General features: G+C 44.7%; 1 protein-coding gene across 1 annotated transcript in view; it reads left to right on the forward strand.

Moving 5' to 3' along the window:
• OXCT1 (3-oxoacid CoA-transferase 1) overlaps positions 1–19,581 on the forward strand; it is a 135,470-nt gene that overhangs the window by 102,408 nt on the left and 13,481 nt on the right. Inside the window, exons 14-15 of the mRNA XM_037138521.2 lie at positions 6,987–7,076; positions 18,633–18,713. Coding sequence (XP_036994416.2) covers positions 6,987–7,076; positions 18,633–18,713 — 171 coding nt within the window. The remainder of the gene's footprint in view (positions 1–6,986; positions 7,077–18,632; positions 18,714–19,581) is intronic.

A 19,581-nucleotide genomic window follows, 5' to 3' on the forward strand; every position in this document is an offset into this window, starting at 1 on the left:
CAACTGTGTAACGCTGAGCAGGCCCTGTTTTTACTAACAGGTCACTGCACTGCTGTCCTTCCCGTTCACTTGCGTCCATTCACTTTTCTAGTGAGGTGCCTAGTACGAGTTTTAAATGCTTTAAAGATTGTTTCTGTATGTTATAAGTTGTTTCTCCCTTAAGACCAGAATATGTAGAAGTAAAAAGAAAACTTCATTTAAGGCATTATAATTTGTATACCAATGATAAAGGTGATGGCAAGAATAATTTTTTTGTATGTTTTATATTTTATTTTGAACAGCACGTCACAGAACTGTTCAGATGTACCGAAACCTTAGAATATTACCAAAAGTCATATTCAGAACTTAAATTGCTATTTTGGGGGGAGTGCAATTTAATATTTATGCTTTGATGCTTTGAGGTTTTTTAATGTTACTGCACTGTCAAGAGAGTTTCTTTTCTTTAAAATCCTGATAGTAGGAAATAGGATCAAATTAAGTAGAATATATTTAAAATAATGATCTAAGTTTCTATTTTCTAGAAAAATGTAGATAATCATATTCATCTTATCTTGGTCCCTGGTTGGTAATAAACCCTGAATAGATATTTATGAGTTGAGGATGATACTTGAGTTAGTATTTTTTCTTTTTAGAAAAGATGTGTAACCATTATAATAGAGCAAGCAGTATTCCTAGCTCCTCTAGTTTTCTTTGCAGTGTTCTTTCTATGCTTGATAATCGGGGTCAGCCCTTAACTGCAAGAAGATGAGCTGGCTATGAAATAAGTATCCAGTAATCATCTCTCCATTATTCTAGGCAGAACACATTTCAGAGTGGAAGCTGCACCATTCAAGAAATGAATTTGTTGATGAGATTTTAAAGAAAACCACACTTTGTCTCACTCTGGTCCAGGGCTTCAATCATGCCCCGAATCTCTTCATTATAGGCCTATTTTTCTCCAAGTACCATTTCCCTCCTGTAATTTATTTTTAGATATACTTTTAGCTCCTTCACCTCTCTGTTTTATCACCTTTTCGTTTTGCATGTTGAAATAGGAAGTCAGATTCAAGGAGGGGAAATGGAGGTGGGGGTGAGGTCAGTATCTCACCTGCGTAAGTGCCAAACAGTGAACTTGGACATTTGGATGGAGGACAGGCGCAGTGGCCCCGTATCTGGCGTGGATCCACCTGTAGAGGTCTGCTCAGGGCCCCGTTCTGTTGTGTAGAGGTAGCATTTGGTTTTCATTCCCCACCGAATTCTCACCCTGGATCCACAGAACTCATTCAGGAACCACATCATCTCACGTGGTTGCTGTAACAAATAAGATGCTCAGTTTTGTTGGTTCAGCACCCTGTTCGTTTTTTCCCCATCCATACTGAACAGTGCCCTGTGGTTCTGAGTAAAGTGAGCTCTGCTACATGCTCGCTCAAGGACCGAGACTGAGGGAAGCTCACCTGTTTTCCAAGAGGATGTGTCCAGATTGCAAAAAGCAGGAAAGAATGAGGATTGCCTGAGAGAAGATTTTACGGGCTAGGTCCTAGAAATCACAGGTATTGCCTTGTTTTCCTCCGTCGCCCAGCCTGCAGGTTCATGGCCACCCCTAACTGCATAGGTAACTGGGAATGCAAGTACTTGGGACCATGATGAATATCCCTCTTGTATTGGAGAGTTTGTCTTTTTTTATTAAAAAAATTTTTTTCGAAGTGTTTTTAATTACAGTTTATATTTAATATTATATTAGTTCAGATGTACAGCATAGTGGTTAGACAATCTAAAGTATATTAGACAATATACCTTACAGAGTGTTCCCCTGATATTTCAAGTACCCAATTGGCACCACACATAGTTATTACAATATTATTGACTGTGTTCCCTATGCTGTATTTTACACCTTCATAACTATGTTGTAACTATCGATCTGTAATTCTCAATCCCTTCACCTTTTCAAGCCATGAGTATTCCCTTTTCTCTACATCATTGCTAGCACTTGTTTGTTGGTTTATTGATGGTGGCCATTCTGATAGGTAGGAGGTGATATCTCATTGTGGCTTAAATTTGCATTTCTCTGATGATTAGTGATGTTGAACACCTTTGTCTATTGGTCATCTCTGTGTCCTCTTGGAGAATTGTCTATTTAAGTGCTTTGCTCATTTTCTAATTGGATTTTTTTTTATGTTGAGTTGTATAAGTTCTTACTAGGATGTTAGCTCCTTATTAGATGTGTCATTGGAAGATATGTTCTCCTACTCAGTGGGTTGTCTTTTCATTTTGTTGATGGATTCCTTTGCTGTGCAAAGACATTTTAGTTTAATGTAGGCCCATTTGTTTATTTTTTATTTTGATTCCCTTGTTTGAGAAGATGTATCACAAAAAAATATTGCTACAAGAAATGTCCGAGATTTTACTGCCTATGTTTTCTTTTAAAATTTTTATGGTAGTAAGTCTTACAATTAAGCCTTTAATCAATTTTGAGTCTATTCTTGTATATGCTATAAGGAGACAATCTAGTTTTATTTTTTGCAAGTATCTGTCCAGTTTTTCGAGTGCCATTTATTGAATAACCTGTCTTTATTCCATTGTATGTTCTTGCCTCCTTTGTCAAATATTAATTGAATGTAAAGGTGTGGGTTTATTTCTGGGCCCTCTTTTCTGTTCTATTGATCTATATGTCTGTTTTTATGCCACTACCATGCTGTTTTGATTACTATGGCTTTGTAGTATAGTTTGATATCATGATTCCTCTTTGTTCTTCTTACTCAAGATTGCAGTGGCTATTCACAGTCTTTTGCGGTTCTATATAAATTTTTGGTTTATTTAGTCTAGTTCTGTGAAATACGTCATTGGTGGTTCAATAGGGACTGTGTTGGATCTATAGATTGCTATGGGTAACATGGACATTTTAACAATGTTAATTCTTCCTAAGCATAAGCATGGTATATGCTTCCATTTACTTGTATCTTCTTTAGTTTCTGTCTTCGTTATCTTGTAATTTTTTGATTATAGGCCTTTTACCTCCTTGGTTAAAATTTTTCCTAGGTATTTGTTAATGCAATTGTAAATAGGATTGTTTTCTTAGTTTCTCTTTCTGATAGTTCATTATTGGTGTATAAAATTGCAGCTGATTCCTGGATATTTATTTAGTGTGCTGCTAATTTACTGAATTTATTTATAAGATCTGGTAGTTTTTTAGTGGAATCCTTAGGGTTCTTTATATACAGTATCATATCACCTGCAAATGATGGCAGTTTCACTTCTTCCTTTGTAGTTTGTATGCCTTTTATTTCTTCTTCTTGTCTGATTGCTGTGGCTACTACTTCAGTACTGTGTTGAATAAGAGTGGTGTAGGTGGACATCCTTGTCTTGTTCCTGATATTAAGGAAAATGGTTTTAGTTTTTCCCCATTGAGTATAATGTTGACTATGGGTTTGTCATATATGGCTTTTATTATGTTGAGATATGTTCCCTCTTATTTCCATTTTTGCTGAGAGGTTTTATCAGTAAATCATTGTTGGATTTTGTCAAAAGCTTCTTCTGCATCTATTGATATGATCATATGATTTTCATCCTTCATTTTGTGTAGGCAGTACATCATGTTAATTGATTTGCAGATATTGTACTAACCTTGCATCCCAGGAATAAAACCCCCTTGATCATAGTGTATGATCTTTTCAGTGTGTTGCTGGATTTGGTTTGCTTATATTTTATTGATGATTTTAGCATCTATGTTCATTAAGGGATATTGGCTTATAATTTTTTTACTTTGTAGTTTCATTATTTGGCTTTGGAATTAGGATAATGCTGGGCTTGTAAAATGGGCTTGAGAATTTTCCCTCCTCTTGAATTTTTTGGAATAGTTTGGGAAGGAGAGAGGTTAGTTCTTTTGAACGTTTGGTAAAATTCACCTGTGAAGCCATCTGGTCTGGGACTTTTGTTTGTTGGAAGTTTTTTGATTATTGCTTTAATTTCATTAGTTGGCTTTTTTCCATCTTGATTCTATTTTGAAAGACTGTATGTTTCTAGGAATTTATCCATTTTTTTCTATTGTCCAATTTGTTGGCATATAGTTGTTCATACAGAGAGTATGTCTTAATAACATTTTTTCCCTGCAGGAATAGAATGAATTGTTTCCCTTTAGTCGTTGATTCTCTTTCAGAAATCATTTGGGAATCAAAATGAAGGGAGGTATTTTATTTTCTTTTTCTAATCAATGAACATTCTGAAAATAATAGAAAAACCAAATGTTTGAAGGGTAACTTGCTGGAAATGCTCTCCATGAGCAGACACTGCTGTTCTCTTTCCCATCTGGTGACCTCCTTGGGAAGCACCCGCTCTGGGAAGGTCTCCGAGCCCTTCCTCTGCACTTCCTGTTCTCTGTCAGAACTTGAACGCTCCTGTCAGTGTAGTCTGTTTGTCCACTCACGTATCCAAGTACTTGTAATAAAAAGAAAAGAAAAAAGAAAGGAAGGAAGGGAGAGAAGGAGGGAAAGAAAAGAAAAGAAAAATATTGAAATTTTCCGTAGTAGAATCACATACTGAACAGCGAAAGGACCCAGGGAAAAGGCACGTAGCTCTCTCTACCTTGGGGGTGAGGGAGAGGTAGGGAGCGCTTTTTTAGAGGAAGGACATTTGATCTAAGTCTCTCGAATTTCTCATGGATACTTTGCCTTCTTCAGACAATGAGGTTTATGAGGCAGAGAATCCTTGTCTGATATCTCAGACCCCAGCACCTAGTACGGGGACAGGTTCATACTGGATAAATAGTAAACTAAGTCGACTGACAAAGACTTAAGTCAACAAATTTATAAACTTATTTACTACACAGTTTTCTACACATTACCTCATGTGCCCCTCACAACAGTTCTATGGCAGGGCAGATACTCTTATTCCTGGTGTCTAGGCAATGAATTCAAATTCAGAGAGATTCGACGTGTTGCCAACATTACCCAATGGGTTAGTAGAATAGACCTCAGGCGTCTCATCTTGTATATTTTTCACTCCTGGAAATAAGTATTTGAGTATGGAAATCGTGTGTTGAAATTCATAGCACGTGCTTTGCGGGTGAGACAGTAGACCACTTGAATGTCTTTGAATAAGGAAGGCTGTTCTTTTAGTGAGTCAAGCAGGGATGTTCTTCTGAACTGGAGCAAAAGTTTGGTTCTTCCACCGCATTTTAGAGCTCTCTGTGCTCCTGCCGGCACAGTGCCTTGTACCCAGTAGGCGCTCTATAGCTATTTCTTAGATAATTGACAGTGACCGAAAATGTATAATTCAGAGTCGCCTAAATTGGACAGAGTCTGAGCTTCTGTCATAAGCTTTTACCTCTAATTGTGTGTCACAGGGGACAAAGTGTGCCTGTGGTATGGATGCGTTCAAGTGTTGCTCTTTTCTTAGCTCAAGGCCTCTGAACGCACTGGCTCAGTTTTCTGGGGGGTTCGGCTGCTGCATTGTCCTTGCACTTGCACCCTGCCAGCCTGTCCCGGGAGCCTGTCCCGCCAGCCTGTCTGTGGATGCTCTTACTGCAGCACATGGAGGCATCTTCCAATGGACCTGCTTTTGTGTCTTTTGATGCTTTAAAAGATCTCAAACTTCCTTAGTGTAGAGTTTATGCTAGACATTTATTGCTTTCATTTCTAATTTACCCACATTTCATATCCTAAGATAATCAGAATTGTCCACAGTAATGTTATGACCTGATGCCTGACTTAGTAAAATTGCCGCTGACCCAGGTGAAGGCAAGGCGTACAGAAGTGTGAAATTACACATTTGCACATAGATATTCTGCCTCACTTCACACTCACACCCCTGAAGACAGGCTCATTTTGTACCGCCCACTCCTTTCCTGCGCCTGCCGCCCACGCCTTGCCAGAGGCTGCCCATCTCGGCCAGCAACAGGCTCCAGACCACAGACACTCTCTGAGTTCTTGCTCAGTCTCCTCTGTCCTGCACGTCTAATTCGTGTTCCTGCCGAGTTGCACTGACCTCTGAAATGTTTCTGAAATCAGGGGATTCGAGACTGTGTCTTAAACCCAGGTGGGAGCGCTTTGCCAAATTTCCATTTTTAGCTATGAAATCACAGGAAAGGACCAGAGAGCCCTGTCAGAGTTTACTGTCAAATCTACACAAGGACTTGCATTAAAAAATAAGATTTGAAGGAGGTTTCAGTGTTAGAAGACATTCCCCCTGTATACTTGAGTAAGAATTTCTTTCATCATCTCTGGAAACACTTGCTTTTTCAAAACTGTCCCCAAGCAATGGAACAGACCGTGGGAAATCCTCAGCTTGTGGTGCGTGCAGGTGGTCGGCGCCTGTCTGGTGAGCGAGGACACGCGCGGATGAGCAAAGGTAGAGCGAGCCTGGTGAGAGCGTCCGGGCTCTGCTCCTGCCTGTCATTTTTGCGGAACAGGAATCTGTTTTTCACTTTGTTTGGGTTTGTTTTTCTAAAAGCAAGACAAATGCCAAGTTTTAGAATCCACCTTTAATATTAATCATTACTAGGGAAACACCATTACATTTGTGCCCCAGGCTGCTGCTGAAAGGCATTGTATTCTGCAGAAAATCCAAGGGAGTGCTGTAGAAAGGGTCTGTAATTGGAGGCTCGGTGGTGCTGATTATGTGTTGATTGTGTGTTTAAAATGACAAAAATGGATGTCAGGGGCATGTGGATTTCAATCTCGTATTCTTATAGTAATACTAACGTTCACAATTCTGTAAAGGTTCTGAAGACTTATCTACTGATTGATTGCCTTGTGCTAATGTTAGCCATACTTAGTAAAAATGACATCATAATATTGATCCTTAACTTATCCTTTACCCATAGAAGAATAGAGTAGCAGCATATTAAGGCCGTAAACCTTCAAGTACTAACAAATGGAGGCCAGTGATTTTTTTCTCAGTGAAGGCAATGATGATTCTAGTGGTTATTCTTGCAAGATAATTTTGTTCTTTGCCACATACTAAAAAAGCGAAAGGCAGAGAATTACTTCCTATTTCCTGTTTCTATCTTGCAGGGGAAGATGGTGAAAGGAATGGGAGGTGCTATGGATCTCGTGTCCAGCGCCAAGACCAAAGTAGTGGTCACCATGGAGCATTCTGCGAAGGTAACGTGTTCTGCTTCTGGAAATCCACAGTACACAGAATCCTGCACACTGGGTCCTATGGCCGTGGGTTTTCTTCAGCGTATTCATGTTGATAGCGTTTATATTTTGAGAAAAAGATTACAGGTAAAGGCAGTTATTTATTATCTGTTAGTTACACGGTTGTTTAACTTTGAATGAAGCACAAATATCGGGGCATTCTTTATCTGGCTTGAGTACACATTAAAAGGAAAAACTGTAATGTCTTCAAAAGCAGTGAAAAGATATCGAGGCAGATGTGTTGATTCAGTTTTTAAAATGATTATAGGGGTTGCTGTCTGTATGAAAAATGAAAAACAACAGAATATAGGTTTTCTTTTAACAACAGTTATTTTCAAATGGACAACACGGCCTCTTGCCGAGGCTCGGAGATGCCTTTTTGAGAAGGCGTTGGGAAATTGCGAACTCAGTGATAGCACTGGTCCTGATTGTGGAAAGTATGATACTTTTATTTTAACAAATTATCAAATATTTATTGAGTACCTGTTAACAGCCAGGCACTGCTAGGGTTTAGCAGTGACCAAAAATAAAAGAAATAATTGACCTTGTGGAGCTGACATTTGATGGTGATGAATGATGATGATGGTGGTGGTGGTGGTGGTGGCGGCTTCCATTTCCTGAGCTTACGGGTGCCGGCAGCACACTAAGCACTTGTGGCTGTGCGTTACAAGCACATGAACTTGATCGTAGGTGTCTTTCATGGTTCCAGAAAGACCAGCTGGGCCCAGCCACCTTCCCGACCCGAATCCATGGTCTTCTGATGACTTCAGAAGTTGATACTGGCAACTTTTTCTTCATTTTCTATGCCCTTTGTCCATTCTCTGTTATAATTCTTAGTTTTAAAGCAAAATCTACCTGTTTCCCACCTTGAGATCTGCCCTTCTGAGTAGAAGCAGTAGTTGTTGGCCCTGGTTTCACTTAGTGATACAGCCCAGTGGGAGATCATGGAGCTGAGAGATTAGCATCTGATGTGCTTCCCACCAGGGAGTTCTGCTGCAGAGGACTGTGTGCGGTGAGTCTGTTCTGCTGCAGGAAAACTGTAATTAACGTGGAATTATGGTGAACTGTTTAGTAAACAGTGGAGAGTGAGCAGCGGAACACAAATATGAAACATTGGAAATGAAACCAACAGAGGTTACTTCTGAGAGATGCCTGACAAAAAGCATGCAGAGTGGTTCATTTCAGAGGCAAAAGGATGCCAAGTATGCAAATGAAAGCGAGCCCTTTTCTGCAACATTATGTCTGTTTGGACAACACTCTTTCTGACTTTCCTTCTGCTGTTACTTTAATGTTGATGCATGGGCCCTGAGGTTCGGCTCATTTCAGGTTATTTTTGTGCATTCGTTTTCAAAACATTAGGCCTGTGTTTTAGCACATTCTTTCTTTTTTTTTTTCTAATTTTTTTCCCCCTCAGCTGGAATTTTTGGTAGAGGAGAAGAAATGGTACTTCAGATGTCTGATTAGAAATCCCATATCAAAGCTTTCACAGAAGTGGGACATTTCTTTTTTTTTCCTTTTTTTTTTTTTTTCTATTTCTTCCTTTTCTTCTCACAGTGAGGCAAGTGGCATTGAGTTTTAGAGCAGAATTAAAGTTAGGTATATATTTTTTCGTAGATACTTCCACTTGAATAAACTAACAAAAAATATACATGCGGTTAAAATAATACTAGTGATTTTTCACACTTAATACTTGAAAGCTAAGCAAGAGAGGTTTCTTCTCAGGCCAGCTGCACTTTTTGCCTGCAGCGCTCATACGTTTTGCTCGCCTGCGCTCGCTGTTGCCGGCCCAGCGCGAGGCTGTGTGGAGACGCACCCGCATCTTCCCGCACCGGAGGGGCTGCGAGGCAGAGAGAGAAGCGGCAGGTGTCTCCCTCCAGGTAGCCGCTCCAGGTAACGATCTGTTCTGTTAGACATGCCAGGCAACTTAGGCCTAATGATTCGGCGAACAGCCTCGAGGACAAATCCCTGGAATTGTGTAGGACACAAGAGTGAAAACTTTTGCAGCGAAGGATTAAAACCTGGGAAAAGAAACATCTGAAGCTGATTTTTTTTTTAGTAAGTGGGTGGAGCTGCTGGCCGGTTTTCAGGTACCACCTTCTTTTTACTGCATCTCAGGGAAACAGATGCAGGCTGCTTATCACTATGACTTGAACTTTAAAATCGTGCTTCTTTTTGTCGTTGTTGTTTTAATCAGAGAGTGTGTTTTAATCACTCTCTCCTTGTAAGCCTGTACAAGCAGCCACCGGCTGCTGGTATTGGAATCTCAGCTGCTCTGGAATGACCCCCAGAAGGGTTCCCTGCCGTCCAGCTGCCTCTGCAGACCGGACAGTGGGCCCTGGGGCCGCCCTGGCCCTGCAGCCCGGCTGTCCTTGACACGGACATCAGGGTTGCAGGGGAAGTGGCAAAGCAGGCAAAGGCTTCGGTGTCCAGCACCTTCTTTCTCGAGCTTCTGTTCGTCTCTTGGCATGTCCTTCTTCTGCCCTCTACAACTGGGAAGAGCACAAACGAAATGAGTGCCAGTTTGAGTCCTTACTCCATTCCAGGTCCTGTACTTGCCTTCACACTTACCGAATCCCATTAGCCTCTCAGTGACCCTGTGAAGCTGGGACGAAGGCAGGTGAGAAACCTGCCTGGATATGTGGCAGAGGTAGGTGTGTCCCTCAGTGTGGTCCAGCCTGTATCCATCACCTCGCGTCTGCTGCATGCGCACCAGAGCTGCCTCTGCACCAGCATCCCGCCCCCACCTGCCCTGTACTAGAAGCTTTGGGTTTCAGAATTACCTCTTTTTCTCTCTCCAGTTTCTCTCTCCAAGGCTAAAGCTCTCCTTGCTTTGGTGAGGTAGGTATTGGCCAGGTACGTAACCTAGTCTGCAAATCTGATTGTGTTTGTTAGTATCCAGCTCCCCTTCTTCCTTTCTGTATTAGAGTCCTCCGTGTCTTGCCTGGGCGTGTACATACTAGCCCGGTGACAGACTGCAGCTCCCAGACTTCCTTGCATGTGAATGCATCCATGAGACCAAGCTTGGGCCAGTGGCATTTGAGCCTTTGCAAGTGTGTGTCAATTTCGAGCCAGGTCCTTAAAGATAAAAGCTGACTTCATTGGCCTTCCCTTGTCCCCCCACTCCCCCAAGCTCTGCAGCAGGAGCATTGGACCCAGCCTTGTAAACCGCATCCCTAGTCTCACAGAGCTGTCCCCCATCCCAGCTCCCTGGGTGCCCTGTCCCCTGCTTTACAGGCTCCTGTGGGGGTTCCTTATAACCCCACCCTGGGCTCTCGGCTCCTCTCACCCTGTGCACCTTCTTGGCTGCTATTGAAGGTCTTGGCCCCAACTATTATTTTTCCCTCTGGAATCCTTATTTTCACAATGCAGTTCCACAGTGGAATTCTCTGATGCACCGTAGAACTGGATGTGTTTCTTCTTATTAGACAACTTCACAACTGCACCTGGTTGTTCCACACCCATCTCCACAAGAGCACGCACGTGCACGCGCACACACACACACACACACACACACACACACACAGAGGAAATCATTATCATTTCCCCCGAAACCTTCTTCCTTCTCTTGGCCCAGCCTCGGTGGGGCGGCCTCCCAGCCCTCACACTGAGCACTGGGAGTACCACGTCCACAGTCCTCCTGTAGTCTGCGCCCCCTGTGTATTTCTGCTCTCTTTGTTTAGGTTCTTGTCCCATCTGCGTGGATCCCTGTTGCCACGCCCCAAAGGTCCCCATGCTGTCAGACCGACCCTCCTCCTTAGCCATCAGGTGCCAGAGTGAGCAGCCGCACGCAGGAGCTGCCTGCAGGCCACACCACAGTTCATGCTGGCCCCCTGGCCTTCCGTCCGCAGCTCCCCAGCGGGCTACCTGTGCCCCAGTTCCGGGGCCTCGGCTGGGCTAGCACCCCACAAATGCATCGTGGTCTTTCCTGTGCTCAGGTCCCTTTCCCTCAGGAAATGGCTCACTCCTGCCTCTACCCAATCACACCCGGGCGAGCCAGCATCTTCTGATGGTTGGCTCAGTGCCTTCCATCTCTAGATATTACAAGTGACCAAAGGGATATGCATGCTTTGACGCTTTGTCTTGAAATTTGGTAGGATTGCCGTCCATGAGCATGTCCATTGGCTTGTTTAGGAAGGAGTCAGATCTTTATTGAGAACCCAGCAGCAGGCATCATAATGGGGTATGAGAAAATAAAAACTGGAAAGACCTGGTCCTTCCTTGCGGCAGCTCAGAGTCTCACGGGGACGGTCATTGAAATCAATACTTAGAACAGGAGAGTGTGGGAAGCAGCATGAAGAGCTGAGCGCCTGTTTCCTTTAGATGGGAGCTCTGTGTGGGAGGCGGCATTTGCGTGGGGATCCAAAGGCGGGGCCAGCGTTGGGTCCCAGAGCGCTGCAGGTCAGGGAGTGGGCCCCCGGGGCGCAGGAAGACACGCGTGTGGCGGGACATACAATGAGGTCCCTGTTGTTAAAGAGCAAACAGAGAAGAGTTGGGGGGAAACACACGCACACACATAGTCTACATTCCATGCAGTTGGTCAGAGTGATTTTTTAAAAAATATAAGTCAGCCCTGGCTGCTGTAGCTCAGTGGATTGAGTGTGGGCCTGTGAACCAAAGGATCATGGTTCAATTCCCAGTCAGGGCACATGCCTTCATTGCAGGCCAGTTCCCAGCAGGGGACGCACAAGAGGCAACCACACATTGATATTTTTCTCCTCCTCTCCTTCCCTTCCCCTCCCCTTCCCCTCTAAGGTTAAATAAATAAAATCTTTTAAAAAAGTACAAGTCCATCACATCACTTCTTCCTCATCTCAGACACTCTCCATGGCTTTCCATCTCACTTAAATTCAAGTTCAAAGTCCTTACCATTGTCTCTTAGGCCCTCCATGGTCTGTTGACTCCAGCCCTACTCTCTGATTCCGTCCACTACCATTCTCCCTCTCAACCTCTCAGCTCCAGCCACACTCTTTTCGTATGAGTTTCTGGAACATTCTTCTCTCCCCCAAGCCTTTGCATTGTTCCCCTCTGTGCCCAGGGCACTCCTCCTCGGACACCTGCAGGGCTGCGTCTCAGTTCACGCAGGTCTCTGCCCAGAACACCGGAGGAGCTTTTTCTGGCTGTCCTATGACACAAAACAGAAGCCGCCCACTTCTGTTGACCCTTCACCTCCCTCTTCACTGGGACGTGAGCTCCACAGGGGCGGGGCTCTGTCTGTCCTGACAGCCGCAGAGAATCGTGCATGATACACGTGAGGACCCATCAGCTCTCCGAACAGTATCAGTGCTTGGAACCTAAAGGCACTCTTTGCTTTTTCCAAGTAGTTACATGTTTACTGCCCTTCTCTTACCATTACAGTACTCATGCAAGATAGGTCTAATTGCTTCCCTTTCAAAGACAAACACCGAATTCCATAGATGGTAAAAGTCAAGTGCACAGTTAAGTGTAAACAAGCCGAGAATCCATGCGCTCTGCCTCTCGTTCTCCTTTTTCTGCTGCCAAACTTCTCAGTCTGGCAAGTACCATCCCCACTAACAATCTAAAGGAAAGTGCTTTGTTCTTGGAATTGCAGGCTGGAAACGCATCCCCGAGGGGTGCGACTTTCAGAGAACAGAAGCAAAGAGATTCAGTCATAGTTGTCATTTATTGGAAACAAGCAAAGCTTGAGAGCCTATTTTAAAGAGCATAAATGAGAGCTCTATTTCTAAAACAGGTTTAGATTTTATTTTTTATTACAGTGGGAGGTCTGGATCCTGAAGGGATAAAAAGGATCATAATTATATTGTCATGAAAAGTTGAGAATAAACCTTCGTGAGTAATATTTCTGTTAAGTTCAGTCTGTGTCTGACAGTGTGGGGGTCACGTGGGGATCTGGGGTGCTGTTCCACCTTGTCTTCCCTTTTGGGGGACAGGAGTTATAAAAAGTAAATGAGGTTTATTAGTCCTATTTATTTAGGACCAAAGATATTACCAAAAGCCAATAAATAGGAAAGATTTTTTTTAAAAAACCTTTTCTGGGAAACATTTTTGAGATACTTTTCAGCAACCTTGAAAAGTATCCCCAATAAATGAAGTACTCCTTCGTTAGGATAATTGATAATTAACATAGTTTCAGCTGATTTAATCTTTTTCCCATTCATGAAAGCTTATCCATATTTTATAGTATTTAAATATTTCATAGCAGAATCTGGAAAAAATTCACCTTTACAAAACACAAATACCTTTTTATTTCTCCCTTAATGATGGAAATACCTGCAAAATCATGTTATCATCACCCTCTGCACCTTCTTGGCTGCTAGAGGGGAAAAGCCAAACACAGTCCAAGAACCAACAAGCCCTTTTAAAATGCCTTACAGAATTTAAGTAAACTAATAAGCTGTACGTTCTAAGGCTGCGCGTGCACAGTTCTTAAAAGGAAAGCCCATGCTAAGGGAAGCTCTCGAGGTTGCCACGACAGTTGGTGAACGGAGAAAGTAGTTCCTGTTAGTTCCCGGGCTCTGCCTTCCCCAGGCTACAGACCGCCCCGTGCGGGCGGCAGGGGAAAGCAGAAGGCCCTGGCACAGAGTTTTGTACTGCACAGAACCGTTCTAGTTGAAGACGGCAAAGCCTCGGAGACTTTCCAGGGAGATGGCCCGCTGTGTTTGTCTTCTCGTTCAGCGAGTCTTCCCCTTGAGCCTGTGCTGGAACTGCGAGCTGTTATTACAGCCACATTATAAAAGCCATTTATAACGGCAGCTGTTCCCCCCTTCGGAGCTGGCTGAGTCTTCCCACTGAAGTCCTAAGGGGGTTTTGGGAATCCCTGTCGAACAGGGGTTAAGGCCCACAGGGTAAACTCAGTGTGAGTAACAGCACCCTTTTGTCCTTTGATTCTGTGGACCTTCACTTTCTTTATTTCACACATTTCATTGTTCTTCGCTGTGTGCCACATCAGTCACCACGGTGACCTGACAGTTGTGTGCCTAGTAGCACAGTGTCCCTGTGACTTTATACCTGGGGGGGTGTGGGGAGAAGCACTTTCATGGGGTTTCAGCCTCGAGGCCGTGGGAAGGAGGAGGACTCGAGGGGCAGTAACATTCGGCCTTCTCCCATGGGATTTTGGCAATGGCCAAGGGAGACCTGTGGTAGGTTTTGTTTTGCCACCAGACAAAGCCCTGGATATTCCGTTGCCAAGTTCAGCCTTAGTAGCCCTCTTTTCAGCAAATAAAGGCAAAAGCCTTGAAGCTTTAGGAGGGAGCTGCACAAGTGGCAGGATAACCATCATTCACTGACTCTCTCTTCACTTACAAATCGACACCTTCCAGACTGCAGTCTGGAGAGGCCTTTGCCCCTCTGTTCCATCAGCCTTTATCTGTTTCTCCGAAGCCTTGTAAGCCCCTCCGCACACTTACTTCTCTCCCTGTGCTTCTCCGGATGTCAGCTGCTGGGCATGCACAGGCAGGATCTTAGGGCAAGAAGGCAACCTCAGGTGGTCCCTGCGCTCAGTCACGTGGTATTTCACAGCTCCAGTCCTCTGGTTCCTTGAATCAAAATAGTAATATTCAGGGAGCATTTTGGATCACTGTGCTGGTTTGCACAGTGCAGCATGCACTACAGTTGATGCCGACGTGACCGGTCTCAGCCGTCTGTGAGCCCGGAGTCTAGCAGGGAAGGGGATGAAGGAAGGGTGAGCAGTCACGGCATGTGTGGGGGTGAAGGGAGCACTGGGGTGTCCCTGGGACATTGGAGAGGGGATGTTGGAGCCAGTGTCTCCAGGGAGGATGACCCTGAGCCAAGTCCTGGAGAAGAGGCCGCGTGTTGCCATTTGAATGTGGGGCAAGAGGGTACATGGTGGATTCATGAACAAAGGCTTAAAGACTCGGTCTCTTAAGGAGTAACTAACTTCTAGAACTTGCCTTCTCTTTAGACCAGCATTAGGGCATTCCCCCAGAAGGTGTCTCAAGGAAAAAATATGTTGCAGCCGCCTTTAAGAAGTACCTAACAGGAAAGATGGGCGCAAAGTGGGGTTTCACGTGAAGCAGCGTCTGAAGGGCGAGCTGAAGTTAGTGAAATGCTCAGTGCGGGCACTATCCTGTCGTGATTGAGAGAGCTCGCTCTTTGGGGCTAAGTTTTGGTGAGCGCAGGAAGCTTGTTGTAATGATAACAAGGGCGTTCATTATCATTTAACCACAGCTGTCTTTTTCTGAAGAATTTAGGCCCTGTGCTTCACGCAGATACCTGAAGAATAAAATCCAGGTCAGCATGAAGCAAATAGAGAGTCCTAAGGCCTGGAGTCACGCACACACGAGAGGCTGGATTTTTAGGGCTGGCATCAGGCCTGTCGGCCCTGAAGGGGGCGGAGGAGAAAAGAGCTGGGGGAGCAGGTGGAAGGAGGAGACGTGGCTCCTCACCGAGGTTATGGCGAAGCCCGCAGACTGGGGCTCGTTGAAGTCAGGACCCTCAGCAGCTGTAACGCTGTGCTTTACAGCGTTACAGCTGCTCCTCTGCCTCTTCAGACATTTCTCTGTGGGGAGAGCAGCCCGGTAATAAAATGAGCAAGAACCACTCACCCCAGGGATTTGCACGTGGCTTCGGCCCCTCCTCGTGTACGGCGCCGCCCCAGCAGTTCATTCCGTTCCTCTGGGGACCTAAGTCAGGGAAACGAGGCAGTCAGAGAGAACTACAGCACAAAGGATTTAAGGGACCCAATAGTCATTGACAGAAGTGACAGAGTTAAGCAAAACTGGGCCTTTGGGCTTCTCATGTATGGTGTTCTTTGCTACCACACTACACTGTGTCTCCTTTTTTTTAGGATTTATTTTTAAATGCTAAGGTATCATCATTTATGCCTCCTTTGTGCATCATTAATCTACGCAGCTGCCCCGGCGTGTGCAGGGCTCAGCCCGGCATGGTTGGAAGAGCGTGCAGAGTGGGGTGGCTCATCCCCCAGCTTCGTGGCTGTTGTTGAATATTGAAGCCGTGACATTCTGAAGTCTTTCTGCATTTCATTTTCTCTTTCTCCTTGGGCTCTGTATGTCTTGGAGCCAAACGCAAGTGGGGTCACCTAGCTACGTTGTTCTCACTGCAGGATTACATGTGGTGCCTGTTTCGTAGGCCTGCCTTGTGGTCTGCCCACGTGGGTGGTGCGTTTTCATTGGTTTTGTGGGTCTCAGGAATTCTATTCAGGCCACCTTTATGCAGGAACTTAAGAGCTGGGAGGTTGTAGATATGTTCGATGTAAACTGTAGAAACAGTCCGACCCTACCTAACATTTATTGAGCACTTACTGAGTACTCCGCACATGCATCTGTCTCGTCGAGCTTCCCAAGAACCTGGTGTCGGCGGGGCAGCCCAGGAGCCTTCCACAGCTCGCGTGGAGCAGAGTCAGGCTTTGCTCGTGGGTCCTTTGGCTGCAGCCTGCACTGTGGCCCAGAGGCTCTGCCGTTTACACAGAAAGGGATCTTTAAAGGCCTCTGTTGGTGGGGTACAGTTAATTCTGTCCGCCGAAATTCACGATTCCTCCAAAAGCAGAGTTGGTTTGTTTATTAACATCCAAGGGGCTGCTTTCACGCTAGATGCAGATCTTGCTCAAATAATGAGAAGAAAAGTGAGAGCTCCCTGCAGAGAATGTCCTTCCAAGGCTCACAGGTTGCCCACTTGGTTCACAGACAGACGGGGAATTTGTTGCCATGGGCCCTATTTCGGTTACATTACATGTAAGGAGACCTGGCAACTGTGGAAGTTCGAATAGTCATCATTAATTTCAGCTCTTTAATTAAGCTTCTGTGACACGTGCACACTTCCTTTGAAATCTGGAAAGGAAAAGAGATCATTAAAAATGAAGTGAAAATGAGGTTTTATTTCTACAGCTATAAATTTTCTTATACAGCAAGATCCAGAAGCATATAACTTGTTATTAAAGGTATAATGTCTAACCACTTAATATGTATTTAGCACTAGTTTTGAATAATTAAAGTAATAGAGTTTATCCTCTTTTGAAATCCACCCATGATTCCCAGTAGACTTCCCTTTTCCACCTCATTCATTCAGAAAATAGTGCATTCCTTCAGTGCCACGCGCTGGGTTTGGTGCACGAAAACCTTTTGATCACTGGTGTGTTGGTGAGCTGGCAGGTTAGCACAGGAGTACGATCCTCTCTGTCAGCCCCAGTTATCCGGAATCCCTTGCTTCCCTATGACATGCACTTGGTCTGAGCGCTTCTGAGAGCGACAGGAGCCAGGTGGCAGGTGCCTGTCGCAGCCGGTGAACACTGAGAAGGCTCAAGATGATGGTGACATTCTGTGTGATGCTTTCAGACCCAGAAAGGAGGCAATCAGAGCATTTTGCCATTTTTAGTAGAACGTCTAGAGTGTGGTAGGTTAGCCGTCAGCCTCAAGGGAAATACTAATTCGGGCTCCTGGTGCTTTGCTGCTTAGAAAGGAGCTTCTTGCCATTGGAGACAATGAATGACCTGGAGACCAGACAATGACCTGGAGACCAGATCCTCAGAACCCGTGTCTCCACCACATCTGGGGGGTGGGGGTGGGGCAGGGGGTTAATGGCTCAAAGCCTGCTTTCCACACTGTCTCTCTTTTATTTTATGGTTGAAGAAAGGGAACCGTGGCTAGAGAAAATTTGGGAAGCATGTGGATTTAGGCCAGTGAACAAAGGAGGCTCAGACTGGAGGGAAAGCCCGGAGCTGCTTGAGAAAGTGGCTGCAGTCTCGCTTCACGGCGCTGCCCGGCCTGGCTGTGAACAGCCACTGCAGGCATTTCATCGGTGGGGTGGGAGTGCTGACCGGGAGGTGCGTGTGTGTTGTGGCAGCTCCGCTGCAGAGCTGGGGGTGCTGGAGGTGGGCCACAGGGGGTGGAGTCTGCACGGCCCCCGTGAGGAGTTAGCTGGTGACACCTGCAACTGATCACCCACGAATCCGCATGGGTGGCCAGCTTCGTATTTTAAACTACAGAGGGAGGAAGGAAATGTATGGAGGTATGCCAATGATATAAAAGAAAACACACAAAAAACATTAAAATTGATTCCTATTGAGAGCAGGTCTAAGGGTACTGAGGGGGGTAAGGACTGCTGGATTCTGTAGATATATTAGTTTTTTAACAAGTAAATTTTTAAAGGGACATACTGCATTTGTATTTTGTGTGTGCTTCCTTCCTACTTCTGATAAATACTGGTTCATGTCTGTCAAGAAGCCCATTCCCTGGAAGAGAATAATAAGCCAGGTACAAAAAGTGAAACTCCTCATTCCATGACATAAGGAGTGAGGCTTGAGGGCTTGAGAAACCTCGTTCACTGCAGGGTGGTTCCCAGGTACATCAGTCACGCCCTTGGCTATTCACGTGGTGTCCTCCCTAAACCATTTGAGGGACCCAAGCTGCCCCCAGAGACAGTAGAAGCATGAGTGTGCGAAGCCTCCGAACCAGCCTACACTCGGGAGACAGTTTCTCTGATGGTTCCTGTCTGCCTGTAGGTATATCAGGCCTAAGTGAAAATTGGTCCCTAACCTCTCTTTTCAATGTGTCTTTTTTAAAACAGGGAAATGCACATAAAATAATGGAGAAATGTACATTGCCACTAACTGGAAAACAATGTGTCAACCGCATCATCACTGAAAAGGTAAAGTGCCTTTGTCTTTTTATTTCCTCTGCCTGCCACCACCATTTTTATTTATAAGCATTTTTAGGATTCTTTTCTGTTACCTTCTGAAAATGTATTACATTGGTAGTTGTAGGATTAGTTTAATAGTACGATCCGTGGAAGGACTGAATACGAGAATTCATCACTTTAATGTTTAGAAATGTAGAATTTGTAATGTGCAACTCCCTGGAAATATGCATCGGCACGCAGAATTGAATTAGTGTCCTTAGTCATTTTGACAGTGTGATACAGTCAAGTTTTATTGGTCATTATGCTTGGACTGTAAATACACAAAGGCCACCATACACTTATTATTTCTACCTTTCTTCTTTGTTTTCCCAAATCACAAGTACGAATTGTTGGATTTTAGCTTAGGAAACTCAGAAAAAGTCGGGCTTTACTCATGTGGGTGCAAATTGCGGGGCAGAGCCCACAGCGAACCGGTGACTATTGTCTGTGGTTTGCACCTGTCTCCTGCCCTCCTGTGCAGAGTGGACTTCAGTGTTTTGCATTGATTTCTTCTCAGACAGAGAAATGGCTCAATGGGAAGCTGCTCCAATCGGAGAGAAGCCCCAGGCAGCTGTCTGCCACCTTCTTTCCGACCCGCAGTTGAAGCACCGGTGTAGGAAAGATGTAGTTCTCCTACCTGAGTGAGCAAGGAGGGTGTCAGCTTCTTGATTCAGCGTTTTGATGAAACCACCAAACAGTATTCTCTGTATCAGGCTTCGTTGGCTGGTTGGTTTTTCTGTTAATGATGCTGCTCCTTTGCCGAGAGCCCAGCAGACTGTCTCTGCATTAATCTGGTCGCTCGCCCTCATGGAAGTGGTAACCAGCGCCCCAAAGCAGC

Source organism: Artibeus jamaicensis, unplaced genomic scaffold, assembly GCF_021234435.1.
Source record: "Artibeus jamaicensis isolate MK-2021 breed Jamaican fruit bat unplaced genomic scaffold, CSHL_Jam_final scaffold_369, whole genome shotgun sequence".
NCBI lineage: Eukaryota > Metazoa > Chordata > Mammalia > Chiroptera > Phyllostomidae > Artibeus > Artibeus jamaicensis.